Raw genomic sequence first — 16,385 nt, 5'->3', positions numbered from 1 at the left:
GCATGTGCTTTCAGCACACTACAACTATGAGCAAAATATCATCCCTCCATCCAGTAGTTTGTCATTATAGTATAACTCCTTAACCAACCGATGATTTCATACTAATTCCCAGGTCAGTCATTGCTTCCCAGGTTTATAATATGAGTATGTTCTGCACCAGATACATTGTATTAACTTCCCTCATTTCCCTTTGCTTTTCTTGAGGCAAACATACACAGGGTGTTTAAAAAAACAGTTGTATTGCTATAAAAATAATCATACAATATAATGTTCACTGCAAGACAAATGAGACAGTTTTAATAAGTACTTGTCAATTTTATTGTATCATTACCTTAGCATAGTTACACACATTTGGACCCAATGAAGTAGCACCATTACTTGTAGGAACAAGTTCTATGACACGAAGCAATAGAGATTATGACAGAAAAAAATAAGGCAGGACAGCTCTTTATTGTTACCATCAAAAGACAATGACAGAGGAAAAAAAGTAAATCGAAACAAATTGAAAAGGAATACACAGAAAGGCAGGTAATGGCTTTGTTTTCAACCAGGTTTGGCCTTCCACACAAACACTTAAGCTATAGAAAAATATCCAAGATTTTGTAAGATTCAAAGAGACATGAACTGCTTTCATATTTTCAATATGCATAATATTCACTGATTCATTTTAAAGGAAGCTGCTTTGCTGCAACTTGTTGCCCAATTAAATAGGATGAGAAAAACAGGAAGCTACACTGAACTATACATGAGTTCAGCAAACAGACCAGGCTCTGCTGAAGTAAAGCAACACTAAACAGCTATTTTAACCACAGACAAAAACATTTTTGAAGAATCTATTCTAGACATGGTGGAAAAAAGCAAGGAAGCATTTGGAGCACTTCAAATTAAATGGGGAGACAAGGAAGGGCAGGCAGCGAATCAGAGGCTTTAAGTCAGGAGCATCTATGCCAAAGAGCTTCATTAACCTGCAAAGTGTCAGCAAAGAAAAAATTGCAGTTTTTGTCATGTTTTCTTTGCCAGGATAAACAAGGTCTCCTTCCAACCATTTCCTGTGAAAGCAACACTAACTTGGCAACAAAACTGCCAGCAGAGGACTATAAACAATTTTTAAAGGGAGGTATTAGGTTTTAGTGAGAATTAGCATCTCTTTTCCTGTTACTGTACAACTGAGGAGACAATATTTTGGGTACTCAGGCTTCCGCCTGTTGAACTCACCCCAAAAGATTTTACTTCTCTGTATGCTTAGATGACATCAGCTATAGAACACTACCATTTTTTCCAAATGGTCTACAGACAGCCCTGGTGTATATATATATATATATGTATATATATGTATTCCTAACACTGAAAAATAATTTAAGTAGGTCTTCACATCAAACAGCCTCTGCAGGCTTCTTTCATCCTAGAAGACACTGGGCGCAGGGAGGGGGGGAAGCCTATGATGAACCAACAAACAAACCAAAAACAAAACCACCACAAAACATGGCTCAAAAAAATCACACCTTTGTAGGTGCTGCAGCCATGACAATATACTAGGAAATTATAATATATATCCTTCTGCCTTGCAAAAGAATCAAAACTGTTTTACCCAAGTCAAAACATGTTTCACAAGTCAAAACATAAAAGCTTAAATTTGGCAAGGCCTTAATTTGCAAAAGAAATCAAAGCATCATTTATAAGGTTAGGAAAATGCAGTGTGCAAGACCAGTTTTACAGTAAAAACAAACAACTTTGTCAAAACATCCAAGGCAACTTCATTCAATTTTCTCTTTAAAGTTAGTTATAACTCATTCTCTGTTATAATTAGTTTCAATTTACAGACTAATAGAGACAGCATAAATACTCTTCTAGAATAAGAGATTGGATTAGACAACAGACTTAGACAGGATATCCCACTTGCACTGTCATAGTATCATCACTCCTCATTTTATAATCTCTCCCATAATTTTGACACGTAGTGAGGGAAGAAAAATAGAAAACCGAAACACAACCAACAGGAGTGTCAATATGTCAGCATAACTTACATTTAAGCTACCTCCTTAAAAATTCTTAGTTAAAAGTCACTCCTTTCTGCTGATTTCACAAACACTATCACCATTGTATATTACAGTATTAGGAACACAGGAATGGACCATCATGGTCCCACTCACTTACAACACAGCATAGGCTGACCCAGTTTGCACATTCAGTTATACTTTACAAACCACTTTTCCTGGTTTCCCTGGCAACATCTTCATCACAGAAGGGATTGTTCAACATGTCAGTGGACTTGAATTTCCCAGACCCATCATTCAACTTTATTAAAATTCAATTTTTATAATTTGACAATTAACAATTACTCTCAATGTGCATGGTACTTTCAAGACTACGACACTGATATGGAGAAGTATTAATTACAATGGTTTTGTTTGTTTTGCATGAGCATCGCATTCATGAACTCATTGCCATGTACTTTCACATCATCAGCCTTGACTTCCGATGCAGTCTCACATCCTTGCCACTCATTGGAGTGATGTGGGTTTGGTGGATGAACTATTCACACAACATCCTTGTCACTCATTGGAGAGACATGGGTTTGATGGATGAACTATTTGATGGATAAGAAATTAGCTGGATGATCACATCCAAAGAGTTTGAATTAGTGCTTCAATGTCCAGAGATCAGCAATGAGTTGTGTCCCTTAGGGGCCCACACTGAGGCCAGTACTATTCAATATCCTTATTTACTTACACAGACAGAGGGATTCAGCGCACCCTCAGCAAGTTTGCCAATGACACCAAAACGTGAAGTGCAGCTGATACACTGGAGGGAAGAGATGCCTCGCAGAGAGACCTGGACAGGCTTGAGGAGTGGGACCAAGTGAACATCATGAAGACTAACAAGATCCTGCACCTGGGTCAGGGCAATCCCCCATGCCAAATTACTGGGAGATGGAAGAATTGAGAGCAGCGCTGTCAAGAAGGCATTGAGGATTCTGCTGGACAATGGCAAGTTGAGTGTGAGCCAGCAGTGCCCTGGAAGCCAGAAGGGCCAACCATGTCCTATGGTTCATCAAGCACAGCATTGCCAGCTAAGGGAGCTGACTGTTCCACTTGGCAGTGGTTCCACCTGGAGTACTGCCTCAATATAAGGAGGACACCAATTATCAGAGGGTGTCCAGAGGAGGACAACCAAGATGGTGAAAGGCTTCAAGGGAAAGACTTATGAGGGGCAGCTGAGATCACTTGACTTGTTCAGCTTGAAGGAGAGAAGGCTGAGAGGCACCCTCATCACACCTTCCTCAAGGGGAGCAGCTGAAAGGGCAGTGTTGATCTCCCTTCTCTGGTGACCAGCAATAGAACACACAGAAATGGAATGAAGGCACATCAGGGGAAGCTCAGATTAGACATCAGGAAAAGGTTCTTCACGAAGAAGGTGGCTGTTCACTGGAACAGGCTCCTCAGGGAAGTGGTCATGGCACCAAGCCTGACAGAGTTCAAGGAATGTCTCATATGGTCCTGTGAGGAGCAGGGAATTGGACTCAATGATCCTTACAGGTCCTTTCTGACTTGAGATGTTCTATGATTTTATGAAATTAAGTGTTAAAAAACTAACCAAATTTGGTTTCTAAATCTTAGTGTGGTTTCAGAACAAGCCACAACTCTTCAACAAACAAAACCTCCTATATTTTATTCTTCATTGCTTTCCCATCCCTAAGAATCTTTTCTGAAGTGCTATAGAAAAAACTAAGTTTTGTATTAAGAACACTTCTGCAGGTATATTTCCTTCTTCAGTCCCACATTCTTGCTTTGAGAATCAAAAAATCAAGAGAAAATTTACCTGAGAAGTAAAATATTGTACAAGAAGAAAGAAAATTAGTGTACTAAATTCAAAGTGGGAGCTCTAGAATGCAAAATTCAAATCATCTTATTTAAAAAGAAAATTTAGAAATAGAAGTTAATAGAGCAGAGAAATAGTTAAACTGTAATATAGTCGTAACTTCACAGAATAAATTAGCTGATTTCCTAGAAGTGCAGTTGATCATTTAAAAAGAATTGTATCATTGTCAAGCACTCAGTAACTATTCAAACTATTCTTAAATATCATATAAACCCCTAAATTTGATAAACTTTTTAAACTACGTATTTTCAGAAATACTCGTAGTATCCCATTCCCTCTATTAAAGAAGTCTTTCCTCGAAGGAAAAAAAAAACTATCTAGTTTGCTAGATTATTTTTATTAGGTTTAAATGTGATGTTTTTTCAAGAATAAGCTCAGTGTAAACTTTTACCTGGAAACACAAAGACACATTCATGAAACTCAACAGCCACTTTACTCTGCTTGCTTATCTTCATAAAGATTAAATCATGCAGTCCAAACAACTTTAAGGAGCCCTACTTCTACAGTCAAGTGGATTTTTGAATGTCTCTGAGGACAAGAGGTTCCACATTCTCTCTGGGCACTTGTGCATCAGACTCATGGTTCAAAAGAAACAAACCCCCAAAATAATAATAATGAATAACCACAAATACACACCATCAAACCCCTTCAAATCAAATCAGAATTTCAGCTTTCTCAGTTTCGTTCCATTACATACTTAGAGAAAGCAATATGCTCTTCTCTTAGTCTCTTGTCTAAGGTTGAAGAAGTCCAGTTTCCCATTTTCAAGGGATGTGTTCTATGCCCCTAATCATCTTGGTGAACCTCACCTGAACTTGTGGCATTATATAATTTCTTTCATATACTGCTGAAACCCAAACCTAGTACTTTAGATGTGGTCTCAGAGTTGCTGAATAGTTGGGAAGAACCACTACTATCTGGCTGCTGATTGCACTCTTACTAACACAGCCCAGTGCATGGCTGGCCTTTGTCACTGCCAACCCACACTCAACATGTTATCCACCTGAGTCCAAGGTCCTTCCTTAGAAACCCATCTTCTATCCAGCCTGTACTGCTGCATGTGGCTACTCCATCCCTGGGACAGGATTTCCCATTTCTCTGCAACTGTCCACACAAGGCTCCTCCTTTCAGGTCCCTTCTACAGGCCTGCTGAACAGCCTCTCTGCCTGCCAGCATATTGAACACCTTGATATCATCCAAACACACTTGTTGAAATCACAATCCATCCCACCATCCAGATAATTAAAAGATACCAAATAGTTCTGGTCCCAGAACTGATCCTGCAAGGATGCCACTTGCAACCTGCTACCACTTGCTCCACTGACCTGCACCCTCTGGGCCTGGCAATCCAGTTAACGTCCCCCATCCACCCTGCAGGTCCCTCATCTGGTGCATCTCTCACCAGCCTGGATAGAAGACTGTCAGAGCATACCACATCCAAGGTCTTACAGTCCTAAAGACTTTTGTTTTCCAGAAAGTTACCTCCAGCATCACGCAGGATTTTTAGTTCTTAACCAAGGGCAAACCAACAAATGAAAAAACTCTATTGGTATCCTAAGTTTCTATTTCTGCATCAGAAAGAATTCTATATTTCTCCTGTTAAGAAACATAACAAGAAGGATAAAACAATTAAGGCCAAGACAGAGGTGGCTATTAAAAAGAAAGAAAAAGCATACACTCTTTGGCTTACCCATAGTAACAATACAACTTCAGGCCTCTCACCACAGAGTAAAAGAGACAAGGAGGCTACATGTGCACCCCCATGCACATTTATGAGTATAAAGGGGGAAATGGGATCCTTACAGCACTTTGTTGTTTCTTTCATATATGCATTAAAGGAATGTTTTCCATAATGATAACAATTGAGCCCACTGTCCTCAAAAATCTTCCTTGTCACAATGCTTACACAAAACCTCAGCGTTAATCCCACTGATTTGTATAACTCAATATATACAGATATAGATAAGTAACACAGATCAACACTGTCTCTTTAGAAATATAAAATAACTTTGTTGCACTTCTCACCGGGGAGTATACTTTCAGCTCCACTCCTTCAGGAAAGGAAACTCATGCTATTATCTCAGGAGTTTTCCTTTGCACTCACCAATAAACTTTAGGCCTCTTGGCCTGTATCAATCAAACCTGAACAGAACACTCTCTAACAGAAGTACCATGGCACATGCTACTAACTGGATTCTGAAAAGTTTTCCATGAGACATAAAAGCACACTAGTGATTAAGAGCATTTTTTTAGACCATGTTTATATTGCCTACCTCTGCACTTGAAACAATACTGATAATTAGCATTCTGGGCTTGATCCTGCCTCATAATTTTATTGCAAGGCACTATTTCATTCAAATAAGATGCTATGATCTTTCTTAAAATTATCCTCTGTAATTTTGTTTCACATCTGCTTTTTAAAAATATTAACAGCCATCTTAATCCACACTGTTACAAATCACAGCATCAGTGATGACAATCGAGTTTTACTCATTGGAAATTAAATCAACCTACCTCATTCTGTTCCGATCCATTCATGCGCAGTCTTACAGAGACGCCATGAAATGTAATCATGGTTTTGTTGCTTGTTTCCCCCACTTTCTGTTTTTTTCAAAGTACTCTTTTATTGCTTTTTAATTACAGAAGGTGTCTCCATAGGACTCCAACTTAAACATTAAACTCAACTTTAAGCCATGTCACTTTAAAACGTCTCTCCTCCATTGGGGCCGAGTTCCCATGACTACACAGTACACACTCCGTCAGGATTTACCTGCATGGCATACTGAACAGAGAGCACCAAAGAGCACTTTCACAGCTTCCTAACTGATGAGTAAACATGAAAAGCCTGTTGGGAATTCAAAACAAGAAGCAGTACTTCTCAAAAAAACATATGTGCTACTGAAATCAGTAACTGCATTCAAAAATGTGCCTAAAATGAATACAAATTCTCAAGAGGCAAAGCTAATTCATCTGCCATGACTGAAACTTTGAGCTACCAGTGAGTATTTCTTGGTTTTCCTCACATCAGTCACATTTACATAAAAGGAGACTGCCTGCTTATTACAGCCAAACGCTTTGACTACTATCAAATGAAGGGTAAAACTGATTACACACTAAATGAATAAATACTGTAGCATGTAAAGATAAAAGCATCCTCAGATGCATTTTTGCAAGACAGCTACTGTAAACACAGGACACTTCTGTCCACTCCTGCATCTCATTTTCAATATTGTGATTAGGTGTTACCCATATGCTGTCACTGCGGCCTCTGCATTTCAGAACACTCACATGCCCATTTTTACATCTTTGATGCAATTTGCCATTCAGTCTAAAAACAGTAACAAGTTTTATTTACTAGACAAAGAAACTTTTCTTATCAGTTGTTTTTAGGATGGTCTGCTACCAAAAGCATATTTCTTCAAAAACTGAAGATTGCTTGTGGTCTGTTACATAAGAACCGGCTCTAAAGTACAAAGCTTCTTATGATGCAAGATTTTATAACTGCCATAAGCAACAGATTACAAGGTTAGGAAAAGCTGGTTTTACGTCTAGTGCTGCTGGAGTTGCCTGGATTTACCCCTTAAAAATAAAAATCTATTTTCATTAATAAATGTAGAAATACAAAGAATAGCATGTTACAATTTACTTGTTGCAACTATAGAGAGGTGATGTTTCAAGAGAAATTAAGTAATAGAAACAATAGAAAAATTCCTTTCTCTTTAGATACACACAGACAAAATAGATGTAACCAATTTTCACAGTCCAGGCTGATGAACAAAGTCTGTGCATAACACAGAAAAAAAAGGTGATCTAGAATGGAAGTCCTCCATTCAAGTATTACAGAAGTACAACAATAAAACAGGCATCAAACAGTAAAACTGGCATCAGAAACAACTGCAACTATTTTTTATTTTATTGTCAGCTTCTAACTGTCCCTTTTTACCTATCAGTCTGCCTATATTTAAGCTTAACCTCTGTATCTCAAGACAGTCCGGCACAACATCTGCTGCTTTAGGAGAAAGACTCAAAACTGCCTGGTCATGATAACTGAGTAATCCCTTGAGTGCAAAGATGTCCTTTCAGCTGGAGCTGGGACACAGCGGAATGGTAATCAAGACAGTCTTGTGGTGATCCCACATGTGCACCACTTATTCTCAAAAGATATGTCATCATTCCCTAAAAATTCCAACTAGCTCACAAACTAATATTAACTCAACGATTAAAATCAACTCTTCAAAATCTATTTGAGTAACACAAATCATGGAGCTTCTGTGAATATAAAAGCATGTCAGGTCAGAACAAAGCAGAGGCTGTATTTTAAGAGACTGTATCAGTAAACTCTCTATATTTAGTATTTTAACTTTGTTCTTTAAAAAAGTTAATTAACCACTCATCTACATAAGCAGTAATTCCCTCTTCATATAAATATTATAGAATCGTATTATGGTTTGCATCGGGAAGGACCTTCCTCTACAAAAGGTGGCTCAGAGCCCCACCCAACTTGGCCTGAACACCTCCAGAAATGGAGCATCCACAACCTGCCAGGGCAACCTGTTCCATTGTCTCATCACTCTTACAGTATCTAATTCAGTTTAAAGCCATTCCCCCTCATACTATCACTCCATGCCCCTGTAAAACGCCCCTCTCCAGCTCTCTTGTAACCCCTTCAGGCACTGGGAAGTTGCTCTAAGTTCTCCCCAGAGCCTTCAGTTATCCAGGCTGAGCAACTCCAACTATCTCAACCTTTCTAAAGAAGAAAGGTCTCCATTACAAAAAAACTTCTCTTAGTTGCATGCAGAAATAAATTGAAAATGTCTTCTTTTTTCAAGAACATGACATTATGCGGAAGGAATAAAAAAAACTTGCAAATTTTTGGAAGTTTCAATAGTTTAAACAATGTAGCAAGAAACCTTCCTAGTCAATAAACTGGTAATTAGTAGCAAGTTCTTACTGCCATCTTTGATAATATTACAATATATTTAAATAACATTTGGGAGGAGGATGTTTTGCCCTTTTTTCTCTTTTTTTTTCTTTTAAATATCGCAAGCACAGAGAAGTTCTTTGGAGAAGCATTTCTATGGTTCTCATTTTTTGAGGTATGCTTTCATATTTGGTTGGGGTTTCCACTGAAAATTTATCAAATGCAAATCACTGGAATCAGTAAACATGTCTGCTGAAAACATGTAAGCATGTCACCTGAAACTGATCCCAGAATTGCATCAAACTAGATCCAAAATCTCCTCTGAAAAAAATTGTAATTATAACAGGAAAAAGTCATAACTAGGAGGTAATATATAGCAATTCAGGCAGCTGAACAGAGTGTCCTTCTGCAGAAAAACAAGTGAGAAAATCAGCATATTGTTTCAGAAAACTTCTTAATTGTGATGAAGGAAAAGTAAGTTCAGAATTTTGTAATAACTTCAGGGAACTAGACAGAGACTCACACATACACGAAACTGCCTATTTCTTTTTTGCCATAGTCTTTACGAAAAGGTGGTTCTGATCTAACCACTGATCTGAACTACAGTAGGAATGAGCAGAAGCTGGGAAATGGATCTAACTTTTGCTAAATCTGCTTAATTTCCCTACCAGTTCTGTGCATAAAGTAGTTCCAGTTTGCAATCCTGCTTAGAATAAAGAAACTAATTAGTTTGTCCACAAACTAGTTTATAGTCACTGATGTAGCTGAAGGTTGTGTTAAATTAAATTAACTGTAACATAATGACCTAAGATACTTCAGGCAGCAGTGCCACAATAGCACAGAGCCTGACACTGCCTGCAAAAGCCCAGTGAGAGCTCCAACCTTGATATAACACTCAGTTAAAAATCATATAACTGCAAGGATAGAATCATCCCCTTTGCCTAACATAGCAGGCTCAAAATCGATGTTCAGAAGCTGCTTGAAGAGCTCTTTGGTCATCCATGATGCACGACAGCAGCAGCAGGAGCTACAGAACGCCCACTTCAACCATTCATTTTCAAGTCTGTTTCACAGGACCCACTGCCTTAGGTAAGCAGGTGTATAGAAACCAACACAGCTTGAAAGTAGCAGCAGCAAACTGTGTCTTCATTGTAATTGTAGCTTGCCTACACAAAGACTTCATATAAACACTTTGCCTGCCTCATCCTCACCATCTGCATTTCTCCATGCAAATTAATAAACACAAATTTGAGAGAGCTGCAGATTTTTTGCATATATAACATGGAACTTATTTATATCTTGTTTCTCATCAAATAAAGCTTTTTTATATTTACAGATAGTAAAAAATTATACAAAACAAGCCCAGAATCAGTTTAAACTCCAAACAATTTAAATAGGGCACGTAAAACAGTTATACCAACAAAAGAAATTTAGGAAACAGCAATGCAAGCACCAGAAGTGCCCACTATTCTGTCAAATCAGACATAAAAACTTTGAAAATATGGACAATCCACATAAATAGAGCAGAACACTGTGTGTTTATCTTCTGTATTTTGGTTTTCTTTGGATGGGCATTACCATATTCAGCCTGTTTCACTGTATCTCCCAAATCATGAATGCATTACGCTGTATTCTTAGCAAAGAAGTCACCAGTGATGACAAAATATGTATTTTTACTTAACTGTATGCATGCTGTCAACTGTACTAATAAGCGTATCAATGGCTATAACTATTCCACATAGTTAAGACCAGGGGGCAGCAATACTGGCAAACACAAACCTAACAGGTTGATTTCGGACAAATCTATGAGCAACCATGGCTTAGGTCACAAAAGGAAAAAACCATAACAAAACAGTTACAGTTACGGAAAAGTTACAGAAGTTAGTCTAGGTCACATAATAAAAATAAAATATATAATTTTAAACGCGAACTTAAAATCGCTCTAGTCAGTTGATGTAAACAATAGCACTGTTACAATTTTGAACAGACATTTTTTCTACTAAGGCAACTTTAACTGATCCTAATCCCATACAATTATATTTCCCATACCCAAGATTATCAGGCAAACACCATAATTAAATAATTAATACTCTTTCCTCGCATACCAAATGTTTTGCTCATGTCAACACATTCAGCAAAACTAAGACTATTAAATCCATCTCCTAGATACGTACTGGCTTCTGAAGAATTAACAAATACTTGAGGAACTAAGTGTATAATCCAAAACAACAACTAGCTGCAACCTATACAACATTAGCAAAAAACTGTCTTCTTCCAGCATCATTATGCCGTACCTTCAAGCAAGCAAGGGCAGGCGAAGAGCTACACACTGTCTTGTTTTAAAGTCATTTGGAAGACATTTCCTCATAACTGCTGATCTAGTCCATAGGAAATCACACTGAAACCTCAAATAGGAAGCAGTAGACTGATATCCTTTAGAAACCAGCTCTGGAAGTTTATCCATTTTCACACTCCTATTTCTTGACAGCAAAGCAGGATGAACATTTAAATGATGCTCACAGCAAAAAATCCAACACAGGGTTCAAGGTTGAAACGCTGTGACTGTATAATCACTTCTGCAGCATTATTTTGCTCGTCTTCTTCCACCAATTTTGTTTTCATACTATTTCCCTCACTGTACATTCATCCTTTCATCTTTGCCTCACTTCTTAAACCAAGTCTCCCTTGGTAGATTTCTGTAGAGTTCTACGCAGACTTGGTGTAATGAGTGGCCAGGAAAAACCTTTTAGTAACGCTCGCAAACAAAACTCACCCTTCATCTTCCCTCTAAAAATACCGACATTCACGCATTTTTTACTGCTGCAACAACCGAAAATACCAAAAAGTACCACAGCAATATTTAAGTTCCGAGAACTGCTATATGCACTAATCTTTGAGACGCAAGGGCTGGCAAGCTTTCTGTAACTAGCTCAACACAAGAGCAAAGTCCCACAATTAAAAGCCCACATTACATGCATACCAACGCCTCTGGCTCCCGTGGATTCGGGCGGGTGGTGCTGCCCGGTCCCTGATGCTCTCTCAGAGTAGGGAGAAAAGGAAAATTAAAAAAAGGATAAAAGGGGATGGTGGATGTGGGAGTGCATGATTTACCTCTTCCAGCAGCGTGACCGTGTTCCTGCAGTTCTGCAGCCGGGTGGTGAAGCTGGAGGTGGTCGGGGAGTTGTAATCCTCTGTGGTCTCGGCGATGAACTCCGACACGGTGATCTGGTCCGGCATGATCCTGCCCCGCCGGTAAAGCCCAGGAGGAGCCGAGCACACAGATCCGGAGAGAGGAGAAGCCAAGTTTCGTGGGGAAAGGGGGGCGGGATAAAAAAAAAGCGGAAAAAAGGCAAAAAAAAAGCAGAGGGAAGATGTTAACAGCGAGCAGAGACCCGCAGCATCAAAGCAGCGGAGCCGCAGAGGGAGGCTGAGACTTCGCCCTCCGCATCCAGCCTCTCCCGGCCGCCCCCTCCTCCTCCGGGCAGGAGGTGAAGGGGGAGAGACCCCCGCACGGCGCCCCTGGCTCGGCCCCGCCGATGGGGAGCGCTCCCGCCGCCCCTGAGCCGCCCAGCCCGGCCCGGCCCCGGCGCGGCGCTGCGGGGAGGGCGGCGAGCGAGGGGAGCGGCGACCGCGCCGGGCTCGGCCCCTTTCCCCACCCGCGCCGACCCCCCCGCGCCCTCCCCGCCTCTGCCGCCGCTGCCGCCCGAGTGGAGCACTGACTTGTGCGGGCTCGGGCTGCGCGCCCCGGCCCAGAGAAGGCGGGGCCCGGAGGGAGGGCAGGGCCGGGGAGGGCAGGGCCGGGCAGGGCAGGGGCGGGCGCGGCCCCGTGACAGGCACTGCGCTCGGGCACGCGCCACGCGCCGCCGCGGGCACGACGAGGAAGCGGCTGCGCCGCGCAGGCGCGGCCGCCGCTCCCCTCCCCCGGCCCCGCGGTGTTGGGAGGGACGGGTTGTGGCTTTTTCGTTTTCTTAAGATAAAAAAAGAGGGTTTTGGTGAAAGCAGGCGAGGTCGGGGCGTGGTGCTGCGGCCCAGCCCTGTCGCCAGCCGGGAAAACGGGCTTTCCCGTGCCGGGCGGCGGCGCGGACGGGCCATGCCCGCCCCAGGCGAGCCCAGGGGCTGTTTCTGCTCTCCCTTCCTCAGTATGTCAAAGCCGGTCCGAGCCCCATCCCCGCCGCTGGTGCAAAGCTGGGGATTTTGTGCAACCCCCTCTGCCAGAGCCATCCCTTTCGGCAGCCTGGCTGTGCAGGTTTCTACCCTCCTTGTGCTCCGTTAATTTTTAAGGAGTCCTGCCGTGTCTCCGAGAAGCCCTGGAAGCTGCGATCGCCCGTGGATGTGTCACCTGAGCCCCTGCAGAGCGAGGGCTCTCCTGCCGCCGTGGCCCCAGCGCGGTGCCCTCGCAGCTGCCCTGAGCCCTCTCACAGGCTGTATTTCTGAATAAGTTAACATATCCTTTATCCATTATTGCATCATGTAACTGAGGGAACTGACAGCTCTAATGGTATCTTTTTTTTTTCCTTTTTTGTTCTTTTTTTTTTTTTTAAGCTTAGGTTTCAGGACCCATATGTTCTTTCTAAAGAAGGCTAAGTCTCAGGAGGCTCAAGTAATTATGGTCATCTGCTGTGTCAGTGTGATTTATTTAGTCATACTATGTGATTTCCTACTCTTTGTGATCCTCTTCACAGAAGCTGGGCCATTCAGGAATGGTAAATATTCTCAGATCTGAGCAACTGAAAATGAGCAGTATTATAAGCCTTTATCCATTTTGAAAGTTTTTATGTTCTCTGCGTAAGGAGCTACTGCATTACAATGCACTTAGGGTTTTACATGGTTTTGTATGTAATTCTAATAAAATGACTCTACAACTCAAAAATAGTTGACAGTATCAAGTAAAGGCTGCAGTGTCTGAGTAAGCATAAAAAGGAGATGCTTGATTTGTGTATCCCCATAAAAAATTATTTGTATGCAGTTCTGCCAGCAAAAATATGACCAATACTCCTGAGAAATGGTCCTGCCTGAACATGTTCCTTTGATTTCATTGCCTTAGCAAAAGCCCTCCATATGGCCATGTGATTGCTGCTGCTGCTGCTGCTTCACGTGATCCAGCTTTCTGGCACAAAGGCTCGGAGCTCGTACAGATGATTGTTAAACATCCTGAGACTCTGCAAGGTAGAGTAGGCAAGAGGAGGAGGAAGCCAAGAAAAGAACTGCGTGGGAGTTGCACTGAAAAGTGGATTTGGGCGGAAAAAATTTTGAAGCACTGAAGAAGCGACTGGAGGGGTAGGAAGAAAATCAGTTGAGGATCATGTTAATAAGAGCAGTGGAGGAGGAAGAGAGATCAAGAAGATAAAAATGGCTGGTGGCATTAAAAGCATTATGGAAAGGAGAGTGAAGACTGGCTGAAGGGTTGGGCAAGGGAAGTGCTGTTGGGCCAGGGAAGAGCTGTTTCAGCATGCTTAGCCTGCGTGGAAACTGGATGGGTGAGGGACTGGGACATGGCCCGAGGGCCAAACAGGGTCTCTGTGGTCATCCCTTGTAATTTCCTGCAGAACATCAATCATGGGCTGTCACACAGCTGTTCCTGGGCCAGACCTGTGGTCTGCAGATCAGCCACGGTGTTCATGTTAGGAAAAGTCCTGATCCCTCTCTAGCAGATATCAAGTGAGGATAAATCCATTGCACTGATGGGCTAACTGGTTTAATTAATTGGGTACTCTCACTTGTTAAGGCTGAACTGTTCTACTTCAGGCCAAAGTTACTGAGTTGAAGCACTAGTCTCTGCATTGTAAAATAGTCTCATCTGCTATCCTAAACAAATCCTATACCAGGAGGAGCGGACAGAAGCTGGGCATATTGCTAAAGACATAATTTCTTTAATACTATTTTGAGAAAATTTAAACTGCAGAACTGAAGAGCACGTTCAACTAAGGAAGGGAGTAGGCAGGCCACGGAAACTGGAGCAGTGAAGAGTGACAGAAGTGGAGACAGAGTAGAGAGTAACAGCAGCTGAGCTTCTGTGTTTCCTCATCAGGAAAAAAATGATCTTTTAAAATGAAATATTAAATATATAAGAAGTAGAAAGAATACCAAAGAATACTGGTAAATAATGACAAGAGCACAAGGCCTAAAGATGAAAAAAGATCAGTAGCTACCGATTATAATTGCCTTTCAGTCTGGGGTTTTTTTTGACAGTTCTGAAATTTTTAACCGCGTTAAAGAGAATATGATGCTCTGTTTTGCTGCTTAGAAGCAACATTTCCCTTCCCTTATACAAATGTTAGTAGAGAAAACAGCCCTATAGGCATGACTTCTTTAGGCTTGGATTATCTTCAGTTAAACTCACTGTAAGGAAGATTAGTTAATTAATGTGATGTTAATAAAAAAATTATACAAGTTGCCTGTAAAAATGTGCTTAGGTTTAAACTAGTCAAGTTATGTAAGTATTTCAGATAGCATTTAGTGGATTTCAGATTTAACCACGTTTCCTGTTTTAAATTGTGATCAGTATCTGAGATTCAATTCTAAATTTGTAGAATACACCTCTCTATAAATTGTCACTAACTGAAATCACTGTTTCACTTCACAAATGTCAAAGAATAATCATCAGAGTGTGAAAGTTATATTTCACAGCGTCTGCTCTAACGCTATCTTAGTCTGTGCTAGATCCTGGGGGAGGCTGTGCTGCAGCCTTTTTCTCAGGGAAGACTTGCCAATGAAGTTATGCTTATCTCACTCCTCTTGGTATTCTGAAGTGAAATGCATCTCCCATGTCCATCCTGGGACAAGCTAGGGCTGGTGAGGATCATGCAAACAGCACTGGAAATCACACTCCTTACTGCTGATGCATTGCAGTCAAGGAAGCTGTGCTGTCTTCCCATCCCACCCAGTGATTCAGTCTACAAATCCATTTCGTTCCCTGGCTTTTTGTACTGTAATTGCCAACAGGGTAGTTAATTACAGCAATTGATAATAATTCTGCAATATTGGTGCTAGCCACCGTGTTAGGGAGAGGCTAAGGGACATAGCAATGACAGCACAAACTACTAGCACAGGTGTTGTGCAATAAACTGTACAGCAACTATAGTATATTTCATTTTATAGTAATCTGGGCAATTTATATTTAGATTGAGATCATCAGTGCATTCACAAGAGCTGAGCAGTAGTCATCAGGTGTGGATGACTCTTGTCATCATTGCAAACCTTTTAGCATGACCAATATGTGCCAGAGGTGAAGAGTTACATGGCACTTGCACAGCTCTTCACATCATCAGTGCAATTAACTGTTGAAACCACTGCAGTGGTGAGGTAGGGAACAAGATTATCTTTCCACTATAGATAAGGAGCCAGATAGAGGAGCCTGTGGCTCTGCTGTGTTTGTGGCTGTCTAGCTTTAGTCATGCAAAGTCAGCTTCAGGGTATCAACACCTCAGCTGGGCTGAAGCTGCTGGTGGATCTCCCGTGGGAGACGATTATGCTGCCCACAGAGAGCAGCCCCGGGACCACCCTCAGGCCACACTTACCTGCTGCATAGGAAGCAAGCTCACAGATACAAACTCAGGTGTGGTTGCTGCTTGGTTTCTGGAAACAA

General features: G+C 41.3%; 1 protein-coding gene across 2 annotated transcripts in view; it reads right to left on the bottom strand.

The window, feature by feature from the left end:
- The window catches only part of ASAP1 (ArfGAP with SH3 domain, ankyrin repeat and PH domain 1), a 154,607-nt gene that overhangs the window by 112,712 nt on the left and 25,510 nt on the right, over nucleotides 1-16,385 (bottom strand). Inside the window, exons 1-2 of one of the 2 annotated variants that reach the window (XM_071553833.1) lie at nucleotides 12,521-12,591; nucleotides 11,912-12,041 (exon numbers count right to left, since the gene is read on the bottom strand). In XM_071553833.1, the coding sequence (XP_071409934.1) occupies nucleotides 11,912-12,037 (126 nt within the window). In that variant the 5' untranslated portion in view covers nucleotides 12,038-12,041; nucleotides 12,521-12,591. Of the gene's footprint in view, nucleotides 1-11,911; nucleotides 12,042-12,520; nucleotides 12,592-16,385 lie in introns of those variants that run through there. The other variant, XM_071553832.1, reaches the window with a different exon arrangement.

This window comes from Pithys albifrons, chromosome 4, assembly GCF_047495875.1.
Source record: "Pithys albifrons albifrons isolate INPA30051 chromosome 4, PitAlb_v1, whole genome shotgun sequence".
Taxonomy (NCBI): domain Eukaryota; kingdom Metazoa; phylum Chordata; class Aves; order Passeriformes; family Thamnophilidae; genus Pithys; species Pithys albifrons.
This window is presented reverse-complemented; position numbering and strand designations above follow the sequence as displayed.